The sequence below is a fragment of the Eptesicus fuscus genome, chromosome 8 (assembly GCF_027574615.1).
Source record: "Eptesicus fuscus isolate TK198812 chromosome 8, DD_ASM_mEF_20220401, whole genome shotgun sequence".
Taxonomy (NCBI): Eukaryota; Metazoa; Chordata; class Mammalia; order Chiroptera; family Vespertilionidae; genus Eptesicus; species Eptesicus fuscus.
Window position 1 is genome coordinate 62,684,364 of NC_072480.1, and position 12,873 is coordinate 62,697,236.

Here is a 12,873-nt window from a genome sequence, read left to right on the forward strand (position 1 = left end):
GCCCATTAGAGTTCAAGTTTAATAAATGTACACACAGTGTTTTGGCACTGTGTCTATACCAAAAAGTATTTATTAAATGAATGAAAATACAATTCATTCCTTCCTATCATAATTCTTCTATCTCAAATTCACTATATTTAAAAATTCCCTGTTATTTTGTTCCTTATAGCAATCTTTCTCTCCCTATTTCTGATATAATATAACAGTAATTCTTTTTTTCGTTCCCACCCCATCACACACACAACCTTCATATGTTCTCTCAAGATGAAGAAACAGGTGGGTAGTCTTTAGTAGAACAGAGATTTAAGAACCTCTGCAATACAGTGCTTGGGGACAAGGTCTTACATTGAGTATTCTGCCCTTCAGTGATGTTTCTGGGAGTAAAGGGAGGAGGTATAAGGGATACCATGTTTTAAGCCTTTCAGTTTAAGTGCCAAATACGTACCCTTTGAAGTCAAAGCTTTCTAAAATGTATGAACTCTCACGCTCTTGTTTTAAAGTCAATTGATGAAATTTTAGAGCCATAAATATCCCAGGCCACTTAGTTATTACTCCTCAGCACCAGCCCTTCCTTGCCACGACAAAATATCAAAGACCATGTGGATGTGTGTGTGTTAAATCTTTGAACCTGGAACTACTGATATAATATACTGTGAAAGAAGAGTGGAGAGTTCTGGGGAGAGAAATCCGGAAATGTGGGGTGAAGTACGGAGGGAGAAAATAGCAAGACCAGCATTTCAGAAGCTATTTTCTTCCAGAAGACTTTCTGTGGTTATTGTCCTCTGACCTCTCCAGCTGCAGCTAGTGCTGAGAGATGACAAGGACCAAATGGATCCCATCTCAGACAGCCTGGCAACAGCCCTTCAGCAGAAACCATGAGCCAGTTTGCCCAAGCTCTCACTGGTACGCTTCCAGGAACGGAATCATTTGGAGGTGCTGCCAGCTAAGAACCGAATTGAGACACCATGATGTGTTGTCAGCCTGGACTCTGCCTCTGGAAGTTTAATTTGAATTTGGAATCTGAGAACCCATTTCCCAAGGCAGCAGCATCCCACACAGCTGTTCAGAGCAACCCTACATCTCTCATCTGTAGGAGGCCCTGGATGACTGTGGGCCACAGTTTCCCGCCAACACTCTCCCTTTACACTCCAAAAACATAAGAGCAGCTAGCGTTTTTTCTTCTTTGGTTTTAAGACATTACTAACAAAATCTAGTGAGTGCAGAAGAATGGAAATAACCCCAGTCTTGGAGCCAAGAGTCCTGGTTATTTTGTCCTGCCTCTGCTTCAGCAGCAATGACCTTGGGTAATCCTTTTAGTCTCTACACTAAATTGCTTTCACCTGTAAGACTGTGCAATTCTCACTGCCACACTTGCTTCTCACGGATATTGACAAGATTAAAGAAGACAATGTGTGTGAGAAGGGATTAGCCAAAGAACATATATGCATAACCCATAGACACAGACAACAGTGTGCTGAAGGCCAGAGGGAAAGGTGGGGAGGGGTAGGAGTAGGTGGGCAAAGAGGGGGGATGAGGGCATATGTATTAGGGTAAGCAATAAAAATAAGTACAAAAAACAAAACAAAAACAAGCTACCAATATAACAGCACAGTAGCCACATAGTAAAGCAAATATATACTAAGACAAACAACCCAATTAAAAAATGGGCAGGACACCTGAATAGACATTTCTCCAAAGAGGACATACAAATGGCCAAGAAACATGAAAAAATGCTCAAATATTTTTACTTTCGAATAATACTTTTTATTAACTATATTATAACTATTAGCAATAAACAAACTAAAAGATCCATTTAAGATCATTAAATTAGACTAGCATTCCCATTGCAGGAAGAATCCTGCAATAGGGTTTCCTGCTGCACTCTACCCCGCCCCGCCTGCTCTCCTCCCTTCTCCGCCACCCCACCTTCTCCACCAGCCCGCCTGCTTTTCTCCCTTCTCCGCCAGCCCGCCCGCTCTCCTTCCTTCTCCCCTGCCCCGCCTCCGCTCCTCCCTTCTCCTCCCCCCTGGCTTGCTTGCTTCTCCGCAGCTTTGCTCCCTTCTGCAGCTCTTCGCTTCTTTCTACGCTGTCTTGATATGCAAATTAACCACCATCTTGGTTAGGGTAATTTGCATACTTGTCCTGATTGGTTGGTGGGCGTGGCTTGGCTTGTGGGCGTAGCAAAGGTGTGGTCAATTTGCATATTTGTCTATTATTAGGTAGGATTATTAGATAGGATGAAAAAGTAACATATTTTGGAAAGCAAAACTTAACTAATTACAATAGATTTGTTGGCATCCAAAAAGGTTTTGGGAGATGAGTTTTGAGGTTCTGATATCCTATTGACTGTCAAGGTGTGCCCTGTATTTGTGTCACCACACTGACCCTGGCTTCACATGATCCATGGAGAGTTAGGGATTTGCTTCTGTAGAAAGTCAAAAATGGAGGTGTGTGTATGTGTGTGTGTGGGGGGGCTCTTTTCTCCAAATGTTTACTTTGATAAATAGTCTCTGGGTTAAATTACACATTTAGTACAAGTTTTGGGGTTTTTTAATACTTATTTTCCCTCCTCATCTATGACCGTGGTCCCCAAACTGGCCACACAACAGATCCTGTAGCAAAAATTTTAAATGCAAATTTCAAGGCCCCTGCCTAGACCTGTTCAGCCAGAATTTGTGATATCTCTGTTTATGACCCCTCCCCCCAGGCACTTCTGATATAGCTGGTTCTTTGTATCACTGATCTGTTATGATTTATGACCTCTCAGGATTGACTTTTTAAAATCCTAATATTAGATAGCCCTTGTACCATTTTAATCACTTGGCTTTGTTTCAATAGTACTAAATTATAAAAGCTATAGTTACTGAAAACCACAACTTTCTATAATTATGGCTCAAACGGGTTGAAAATGGAAAACATACACATATAAAATTTTGTAGAAAGTCAAGGAAGAAAAAAATCCCAACTGCCAGCTATTTCCCATGTTGAGACCTCATGTTGCAACATTCTTCCAAAGTGAATTTTACATCTAAGCCATAAAGATCTAAGAACCGCTCGTGGGAGTGCTGTAGCAACAGCCCTCTAAGACCATTAGAGTCACCTCTTCCAGCCCCCAACCACTCAGTAAAGACTTTCAGCCTCTCCAAGAACTCCCTGCACAAACTATCAGTAATTTACTGTTTTCTAACATGATCATTTGTAAGAGATATTTTTCAGTTATTGCTGTCAACAAAAAATTTGTTTAATAAACATAGATTGTTATTTTTTCCATATGTTCAACAGCTCATTCAGAGCCATAAATAGACAATAAGAATGTTACCCACGAGGTATAAATAGAGACGTACCATGCATGACAGGGCCAACAGCACAGTTCCACATTAGAAAACTGCATTAACATGTCATTGCAAATATCTGAAAATTGCTCCTAAAAATAAATAGATTAAAAATCATCCAATAACTAAAAAAACAAACAAACCAACAAAAACCATTCAGGTCCAATTCAATGTGAAATTTAGTCTAAGAAAAATCTTTATCTAGCATCTTAAATTTTTAACATTGGTTCTTTAAAAAGTGAAGCGAAGTTTCTTGTTCTCCTAAATGTATATTATTTCCTTTCTGAAAGGTATATTTTTAGGTGGAGCTTTACAAAATAACCATCCCATCAACCTATTTCTTCTTATCCCTAGACAAGGAGTACAGTGATAGAGAAGTTTAATAAGGTACTTTATGCCTTTAGCACTGCTGCGTTGATTATGTGACCAAACCAACTTTCAACAGTCAATTGAAAAATTAGCCACTTGAAAAGTTCAAGCTTTTCATTCAATCTTTTAAGAAAGAAAGGTTAGTTCAAGATATACTTAAGCTAGAGGAGGAAATAGCAGGTATATATTAAAACTGCAGATGAATTTTGAAAATATTCATGCTAATGAATATGGAAACATACTGGTAAGTATGAAAAAAATAAAATCCCAAGTAATGTCCACTTTTTGAGAATGTATAAACTTGGTCAGGCTATAATCAAGGTTTTTTTTTCTTTATTCCTCTCCCTTTGAGAGACATGTAGGAGGAATCAAAGACTATGAATCAGTATTCTATAGGTTTTACTACTTTAGTGTTATGAAATTTAACACTTCGGAATGATGAGCAATTAGAGTAAATATATTTTGTTGAGGACACTTTCATAGAAATAAAAGTTTAACCTGTTCCCTGTATTAGGTTCCTATGATGTTCTCCAATGTTTTTGTATGTTTTTGAGTAGAGAGGGTCTATATGGATTTAATTTTTATTAAGCAAAACCAAACAGGGAAGTTTAATGAACTTACATAGTTCAGAATAGATTTATGCAACTAACACAGAGTCTTGTACAAGATGAATAAATTTTGCTCAAATGACACTTGCTGGTGATTTTTTAAAGTTTTATTCTAAAGATATCTTTATCCTGTGTTATCTTTCTTTAACAGCCCACTTTTCCTGTAGGTCCCGCAATAGGGACAAATACGGCGATTAGCTTTGCTCCTTACTTAGCACCTGTAACCCCTGGAGTTGGGCTAGTCCCAACAGAAATTCTACCCACCACACCCGTTATTGTTCCCGGAAGTCCACCTGTCACTGTCCCGGGCTCAACTACAACTCAGAAACTTCTCAGGACTGACAAACTGGAGGTACTTCCATTTTATTTGTGGTTTGAAATGCATTTGTGGTAGAAGTGTACTTCTATGTAGGTAAACGCTTGTACGATATTGCACACACATTCATCTAAAAGCCATGCATTCATGATTCTTTGGTTTGAATTTGAGGCCAAGTATAAAGGAAATTAGTCTGTGGGAAAAGAGTACATTTAACATACAAAAAGTCAGCTGCAAAATATTAGCAACCAGCGGAACATTGAATCAATCACTATGGCAGCCATAGTGATGGCTCCTGAAGGTCTCCAGCTGGGCTAGGCTTTAACCTTTGCTGGATTCTGGATTGCTCTCTAGGGGGCAAGTCAGGAGCCCAGAAGCCAGAGCAGTGGAGGACACTCAGGGACAAGGATGGGAATAAGTCGGATTACTACTATTGACCAGTTGGTATGATCATATTTCAGTATTTTAGGAACTAGTATGGCTGTACTAAAATGTTCTAGAATATCAGCCCTCGGTGTGTTGTTGGTAAACAGGGGGAATTGTAAACTGGGCAACTTTGTTGATTGGGACAGTTTCTTCAACTTACATTTAAGTGTTCTATAAAAGCCAAGAAAACAAGTACATATATTTATAAAACATAATTCTTAAGTCCTGAGTCAAGCCACCCCATCTGTACTTTACTGGGTAAAATTTCTCTTTAATCGGAGTTAGAGGATTCATCCATTTATCTTAACTACTATATCCGGTGATATTTAATAGAGCATTTTATATGGGTGTGTAAAGATTTTAATAGATTTTTCAAAGAGCTCCTTTAATTCCACTACCAATTAAAGCTGTTAGAATATATATGTATGGTTATGATGTACACTGAGCTTTATGTTGGATCCTTCGAGAATGTTCTTTCAAACGTACGTTTGTTTAAGTATTCACCCAATAAATCTCGAGGGCAATAAAATGTTGCTGCCTACTGTCAGTTTCAATCCAGCGTATATGGATCTCCACATGAAAAGACTGCAAACTCGAATCACTACTGTTTTGATCTAGCCTGTCCCTGTGAATGCTGAACAGACCGTTCGTGGGACTAGATAAGCGTTTTGGGCTCCACCTGCTGGACCCATGAAGCTTTAGTGTTCAGTACGTGACTGTGTGGTTTTAGAAAACAGATTAAATCAGCTGAGTTGGGAACAAACTGTGGTTCCCAACAGCACTGATGGACAAAGATATATGTAAAAATGATTCACCATGACTTCAGCAGAGCAGCTTTCAGTTCATTTCAAACCAGGAATGAAGTCGGCTACTCACAGAGACCCTTGGTAAATGCTCCTGGCTGGCCCATGCCTCGGATGCAGTCTCGGACTGAAATCATTCCATTTACAGAGGAAGGCTTACTCAGAACCTGTGGGAACATCTTAGTAATTCTTATTGTGTACATTGCATGAACCAAGGATGGAATGTTGGCTAATATTCAAAGTAGGAAGAAACAATGAACCATTTTGTGACTTAGATCTGTTTACTCTTCAAACTCGCTTGGCAACAGCGGGTGGGGGTGACGCTGTAGTTCCCAAGTACGTTTGACTGTCACAAGGCTTGACTGTCATATCAGGTGACCCTTCATATAACATCACTGATGATCAGGATGTGAACCGCCACTTAAATAGACCCACTTTGGAACGGGAGCCTAAAAAAAAAAATAACTTAAAATGTTACTAGTAATTCTTCCCTGCTCATGATATTTATAAATCTAAGAATTAGGTATATATGTTATTCATGTTATAATATTCAGGGCAGAATTAAGAATTCTCTTTAAATTCTAAAAAAACAAACAAACAAAAACACTTTATACAGTAAACTCTTGATTCACCAGAATTTTCAGAGCATGGAGAATTCTAGTAACTTGAGGTTTCAGGGAAATTAAGGATTAAGGAATAAAAAAGAAACAACACTTCAAACTCTATTCTACTTCCCTTCCTTTCTTTCTCTCCCTTTACCTCTTTCCACATTTCTCTCTTTTTTGTCTTTTTAAAATACATTTATCTTTTTTCTGTGCTGTCAAAAATAGTAATATGGTGACCTTAAATTAAAGTTTTGGGTGGCTTAGATATCATAATTCTTCAGGTTTATTATCATGCTGTCTTTGGAGAGCAGGGGAGACCTAGCGGGGAACTGGAGTATTTACCTCTCCCTACCCCCCATTTCCCATTCTCAGAGGGGAGGAGCGAGTTTGTCATTTCCCCCTATTCTTTTTGGAGTTGTACAGCTATGACCTGGTGGCTTAAACTATGGTGAAATTATCCCTCCATGCCAAAAACCTATAGCAATCCAGAGTTGTCAGAGTAGAAGATGTGTGTGTGTGTGTGTGTGTGTGTGTGTGTATATATTTCCAAATTATTATATATATGTATATATTCCAGAGACAGTGTAGGCCTTGTTGATTTTTCTTTGTTATTTTAGCCAAACTGCAGATTTTGATTTATTTTCTCAATATCCACTGCTCTCAACCTAGAAAAGAGGGCAAAGCAAAACTCAAAATCGCTTTTATTAGGGATTCTGGTTACTTGTGTTCTTGATAATCAAACTTGCATTGTAAATGGCACAAAAGCCACCCTTCAAAGAAACAAAAAGAATGAATTTAATTAACACACACACACACACACACACACACACACACACACACACGGCTGCACGTGCGGAGGTGGCGTGTCTGGCGGCCATCAGGCTCTGTTCTGCATTGTCTGCTCTCGTCCCCCTGTGTCCCAGGTATGCAGGGAGTTCCAGCGAGGAAACTGTGCCCGGGGAGAGACCGACTGCCGCTTTGCACACCCCGCAGACAGCACAATGATCGACACCAATGACAACACCGTAACCGTTTGTATGGATTACATAAAGGGGCGTTGCATGAGGGAGAAATGCAAATATTTTCACCCTCCTGCACACTTGCAGGCCAAAATCAAAGCTGCGCAGCACCAAGCCAACCAAGCCGCGGTGGCCGCCCAGGCAGCTGCAGCCGCGGCCACAGTCATGGTAAGTGGGGTGCGCCCGCCGTGCACCTTCCTCTCCCCGAGAGCCCGCGGGCTCCCTGTGCCTGGGCCCTGGCGCTCTCCACAACAGCTGGGAAATAGGGAAGGCTGCTACTCCTGCTGCTCCGCTGCCTAAGTTCTGTTGTTCTCCCTCTTTGTTTGGTTTCCCCCTCCCTCCCTTCTGCAGCACAATAAGTAAATCCCTCAGGTGCAGGTAACCAAGGGCAGGTGCCAGCGCCCGCCCCCAGGGCCAGTTCTGCTGTCACAGGCTTGGGTTCTTCCTCAGAGAGGGGCTCCAGGGCCTCCTGCTGAACAGGAAGGTGGGCACTGCCACTTAAGAGAGTGGCAAACAGCAATAGATCGCAGCCCTGTGGAGAGCAGACCCTGGAGCAGAGAAGTAGCAACAGGTGACCAGTCAATGACTGACTCTTCCCTATTCCCATGGTTTTCCTCTTTCCTTTTAGTTGTCACAGGGGCCAAGGGATTTGCTGCAAACGCTCTCTCCCTAAATGAAATTTTACGCAGAACACCAAGTCATGAGAGAGATGAAAAGGGAGCTGTGCTGGCTGGTGCTTAAAAAATAAATGAGTAATTAAATAAAAAATATAAAATAAATAAATAAATAAATAAATAAATAAATAAATAAATAAATGCCTGTAACCCAGCCTCCAGGACTTGAGTCACTTTCCTGTCCCTTAGAGACCAACAGGCACCTCATCATCAGTACTTGAGGGCCTGTCACAGCCCCAGACTCGCAGGCCCGACCCTGGGCCCCACCCCAGAATTTAAAATTCAAATATTAGGTGTTTTGTGTGCACATTAACATTTGAGGAGCACCTGCCTAGACCACTGATTCTCAAACTTGGCTGTATTTTGAAATTACCTGAGGGGTCTTGAAAAGTTCAAACATCAGTCCCTTCCCCCAAAGTTATTTAACTGGTCTGGATGTGGCCTGGGCAGTGGCCTTTCTTAAAAACTAATTCTGATGTGCAGCAAAGTTTAAGAACCACTGGGCGAAGATGTAGAAGGTTCTAATAAGTTTGTGTTCATGTGAGATCTCTGGCTTATCAGAAGTCTGGTTGAATACATGCTTCTCTTGGTATATCAGCTCCATTCTCTAAGACTAGTTTCTCTATACAATGCTGACCATGCTTTGCATACCTTACATCTCTGAAGGAACAGTGTACCTACTATATATAAATGGTAGATGACCTGGGTTAATGGGGATAAAAGAAGAAATGGCCACTTACACAAAAAGGTCATTCTTCAGCCTATCTTCAAATCAAGACTGTATTATTGTGCCTTTCTGCGCATTCTCATGCCATACTCATCAAGACACATAGACGTTATTGGAGTGACTGTCAGTATGTTTAGTTACCATAGTTTCCTGGATTGTTACATTGTGCCCAAATTTGGAATTCCATCATTTCAGGGAATCTTGCAGCAGCATCAAAGACAACCCAAAGGAATGTAGTTTTAGATCAAAAGCCAGCTTCTTTCTGATAATGACATGGAAATGACTGAATCTGTCATATCTTTTTAGTGACGCGAGAGACTCACTAGAAACCAGCCTAGGTGCACTTGGATATAAAGTCAAAGCATTCCGACTCTAGAATTTTCAAAATGGGAAAATAAGCCAGACAGAGCTTCTCTTTGGTAACACAAAGAGTATCTGATCTTCAAGAAAGCAGTCCTGCTTTGCACACAAAAATGGGGCTACACGGGGAGATACCTATTTTGTAAAACCTGCACAGGAACTTTGAATTCCACCCTGCTTGCTCACTTCCTTTTGTTCCACGTTAAAGTGGCAGCTCTCATTATTGTTGTCAGGGTTTCCTCACTCCTCAGATTTGCTTTAGGCCTGTAACGCCTGACCTGGGCCCTTAGTTCGCTTGCCTCAACCTGTAGCTGGATGATTTCTCGATCCAGTCAAAGTAAAACCTGGCTGCATGTGCACAAGCTGGAGAAGGCCCAGCGGGGGCAGAGGATAAAAATCATTGGTAAGGCCAGCAAGAATGAAAGCCAAGTGTCTGGCACATAGTAGGAGCTCAATTGAAGAGAACCTTTCTCTGCATAGGTGACTAAGGAAGCTCCCAAAATGTACTGGGTTTGGTGATCTCTAAAGTCTGCTCTAATACTAAAGATCTTTCAATATTAGTAAATAATATCAGTCAAATAATATCCTCTACATCAGAACATCTGTGTCCTATAATGCTGTGTGATAACATGATTATTCATCCATACAGAGTTCTAAATGCAATCTGCTCATGTGCCTCAAAGTGTGAGCTGGATGAGATATTACTATGTATGCTCGATTCTCCCAGAAGACAAGCTGTTTGCATCTAGTAAAGATAACCTACAATATGGAGTGGTAGAAAAGAAGATGCTCATTATCCAGCTCAGTTTAGAGTTCTGGGTTTCTTTACATTTCTAGATTATTATAATTTCTATGAAAATTATGTTTCAGAAAACTAAGATCAGAAAAAAAGAAAACGTGTACCTCCCAGAGAAATATTTAATATTTCCTTTTCTACTTGGAGACTTTATTAAATGATTCTTTCTTAAATCAAAATGTTGTTCATCAATATTCTTCTAGTTAACATATCTAGTTAGCATAAAGATCAACCCAACAGTGGGTGTGTTCTATAACTCCCAAGGACTGAAAAAGTGAAGGGAAGAATTGAGGTCAAAATCATGTTGAGTTTAGCCATCCAGTTAATGTTCTCAGTGCACTTGGAGAACAGGCTATGTAACCTTATATAGTTAGCACAGACTAATTTAAGCTAAAGAAAATGTATTATTTAACAATATAAAACTATACAGGAATGAAAGAGTTTAAATAAAAGTGGTGTCATGGAAGCTACATAATGGAGAATTTACATTTGAGGGAAGAATATTCAGTATAAAGAAGCTTTCTTATTATGGAGCTTGTTGGTTTTTAAAAACGTTCACAATTTTACTTTTAGAACAATGATTTCATAATATTTGATGGCCTCTATTGAGACTGCCATCCAAAACATTTTCTCCATTGGCCATTCTAAATCCCTTCTAGCCTATAGTCCTTTCCACTTTATTTCTAGCTCTTTCCCCACGCCATACCTCTTCTATGAAATGATTTCCTATTATTTCTATACTTTTAATCCTGAATCATCAAATGATGATAAACAACCCTTTATTTTCCAAGGAAAATATCATTTATTGTTTCCCACTTTGAGAGTTTAGTACTATTTCAACTTATTTCAAATGCCATAGTTTGAATTCAGAACTTTAGAATATAACGTTTATATTTGTTATACAAACCTTAGGGATTTACCTATTGTGCTAACCATTAAAAATGGGTACTTCATTTTTTATTTGCATTGGATCTATTCTTTTAAATTTGTTTATTTTCACAGAATTTCATCATCAAATTTTTAGATTTTTTACAATTACTAAGGAATAGAAAAAAATTTTCATTGTGGTCTAAATCAATCAATATTTGTTATTATTTCAGCTGTTTAAATGAAACTGTCTGCCCAAAAGTATGATTATAGATACTATTTTACTTCTATTATTTCAAGCAGTACTTTGCCATTTTTTAGCTGTTAGTTATTTTTAGCTATTGTATTTGTTCTAGAGTTCTACATATCATTAAATGGGTTGGTCGCTAATTGTAGTTAAAAGTACAAGTAGAACTATTAAATATAAATTATTTTAATACCTGAAAACATTAAATACCTTTTTATAAGGTATTTTATTAGTATAATCTGGTAAGTTGTTTGAGATAAATTGAATTCTAATTTCAAATATAGTGGAAAACTTAGAATGGATGATAAGTTAGTCATTAGAAACAGTACAATGGAATGAAAGAGAGAAATTTGAGAAACTTACTATTCAAATACAAAACTTGTTAAATTTGGAACCTTATTCCAATCCATGCTAGCAGAGTGAAGAGAAGAATTGAGACAATTATCCAGATGATTCAGACAAAAAATTAAGATCCAAACCCAAACAGTTTTGCCGAAATAATCTTGTGTTTGAATATTTTTTTGCCTGAATTTTTTTTGTCTCAGTTTGCCACTTCATTTTGTTAGGCTAGATCTTCATTAAAAATTATTTTTATGCAATTTAAGATATTATATTTTTTACTTGGGTCCTATGTATTTCGTACATTGATTATTTCATATTTGAAAACTAACTTATCAGAAGTTCTTCAATCCTTATGGCCCTTGAAAGTTTTGCTTTTTTTTTTCTGAAGCAATATAAAAAATGCTTATGGTGTGTATGCAAGCTGCTGTTTTGATTAACTTTCCTGAATTTCAAACATCTATATTTTACTCTCTTATATGCTTTTAACTAAGGTATAGTAGATGCATTTTTGCTTCAATACTAATTTAAGGTGTAATATTCATTTCTTTAGAGAACATTTTTGTTGTTGTGCATGCCTAGTGTTTTGTACGTTGTATATTGCATTCAGAATATTTTTTTCCTTCTCACCTATCCACAATGCAATGCCGTTCCCATGATGCACCTCTGCTTGCTGTTTACCTGTATGTTAATTCGCTTGAATCCCATTGGCCCACTGCCATCATGTGCTCGCTGCCTGTTATTAAAAGACTCAGTCGACTGCCAAAGCAATGAAGCGACCTCTCGAAGCATCTGTAGACCTGGTACTTTGACCTTTCACCTTTCGCTTTGCATGTAGCCTTTCAGAGAACCATCTGAGATTTGTATTACTTGTAAAATATTGGTTGCAAAAAATCATTATTATTAATGAAAAATTCAATAAGGTGTTTAGCCATCTCATTTTCATATATAATATGTAAAATAAATCAATCCTAACAAATGTTAATACCTTTTCCAAAGGAGTAAAGCAAATTTAAATTACTTGGCTCATAAAATGCTCATTATAATTTTTATTAACATTTAAATTCAAGAAATGATCATTTAGTTAAAGAAAAAAAATAGAATTAATGATAACACAAATGCTTCTTTCCTTCCTTAAAATAGTTTAACTCATTTAAAAAGCTGGAGCCATTTTTTGTTGTTGTTGCTTGATAGTTTTTCTTTTCCTTAGTTGAGATGCTACTGTTTTGGATTACAGAAATCATGCTTTCGCTCTCAATAACAAATTCTCACTCATTTGACATTGCCGCTGTTTAAATTAAGGTGCATGGCACAGGCATCTCCTTAGCTGTCATTTAAAAAAAAATGTTGCAATTGATGATCTCTGTGGACACTGAAATTGTATT

General features: G+C 38.3%; 1 protein-coding gene across 3 annotated transcripts in view; it reads left to right on the forward strand.

Moving 5' to 3' along the window:
- MBNL2 (muscleblind like splicing regulator 2) overlaps positions 1-12,873 on the forward strand; it is a 161,513-nt gene that overhangs the window by 114,511 nt on the left and 34,129 nt on the right. For 2 of the 3 annotated variants that reach the window (XM_008143990.3, XM_028148947.2), the window contains exons 4-5: positions 4,461-4,661; positions 7,383-7,646. In XM_008143990.3, coding sequence (XP_008142212.1) covers positions 4,461-4,661; positions 7,383-7,646 — 465 coding nt within the window. Of the gene's footprint in view, positions 1-4,460; positions 4,662-7,382; positions 7,647-12,237; positions 12,292-12,873 lie in introns of all 3 variants that reach the window. The other variant, XM_028148944.2, reaches the window with a different exon arrangement.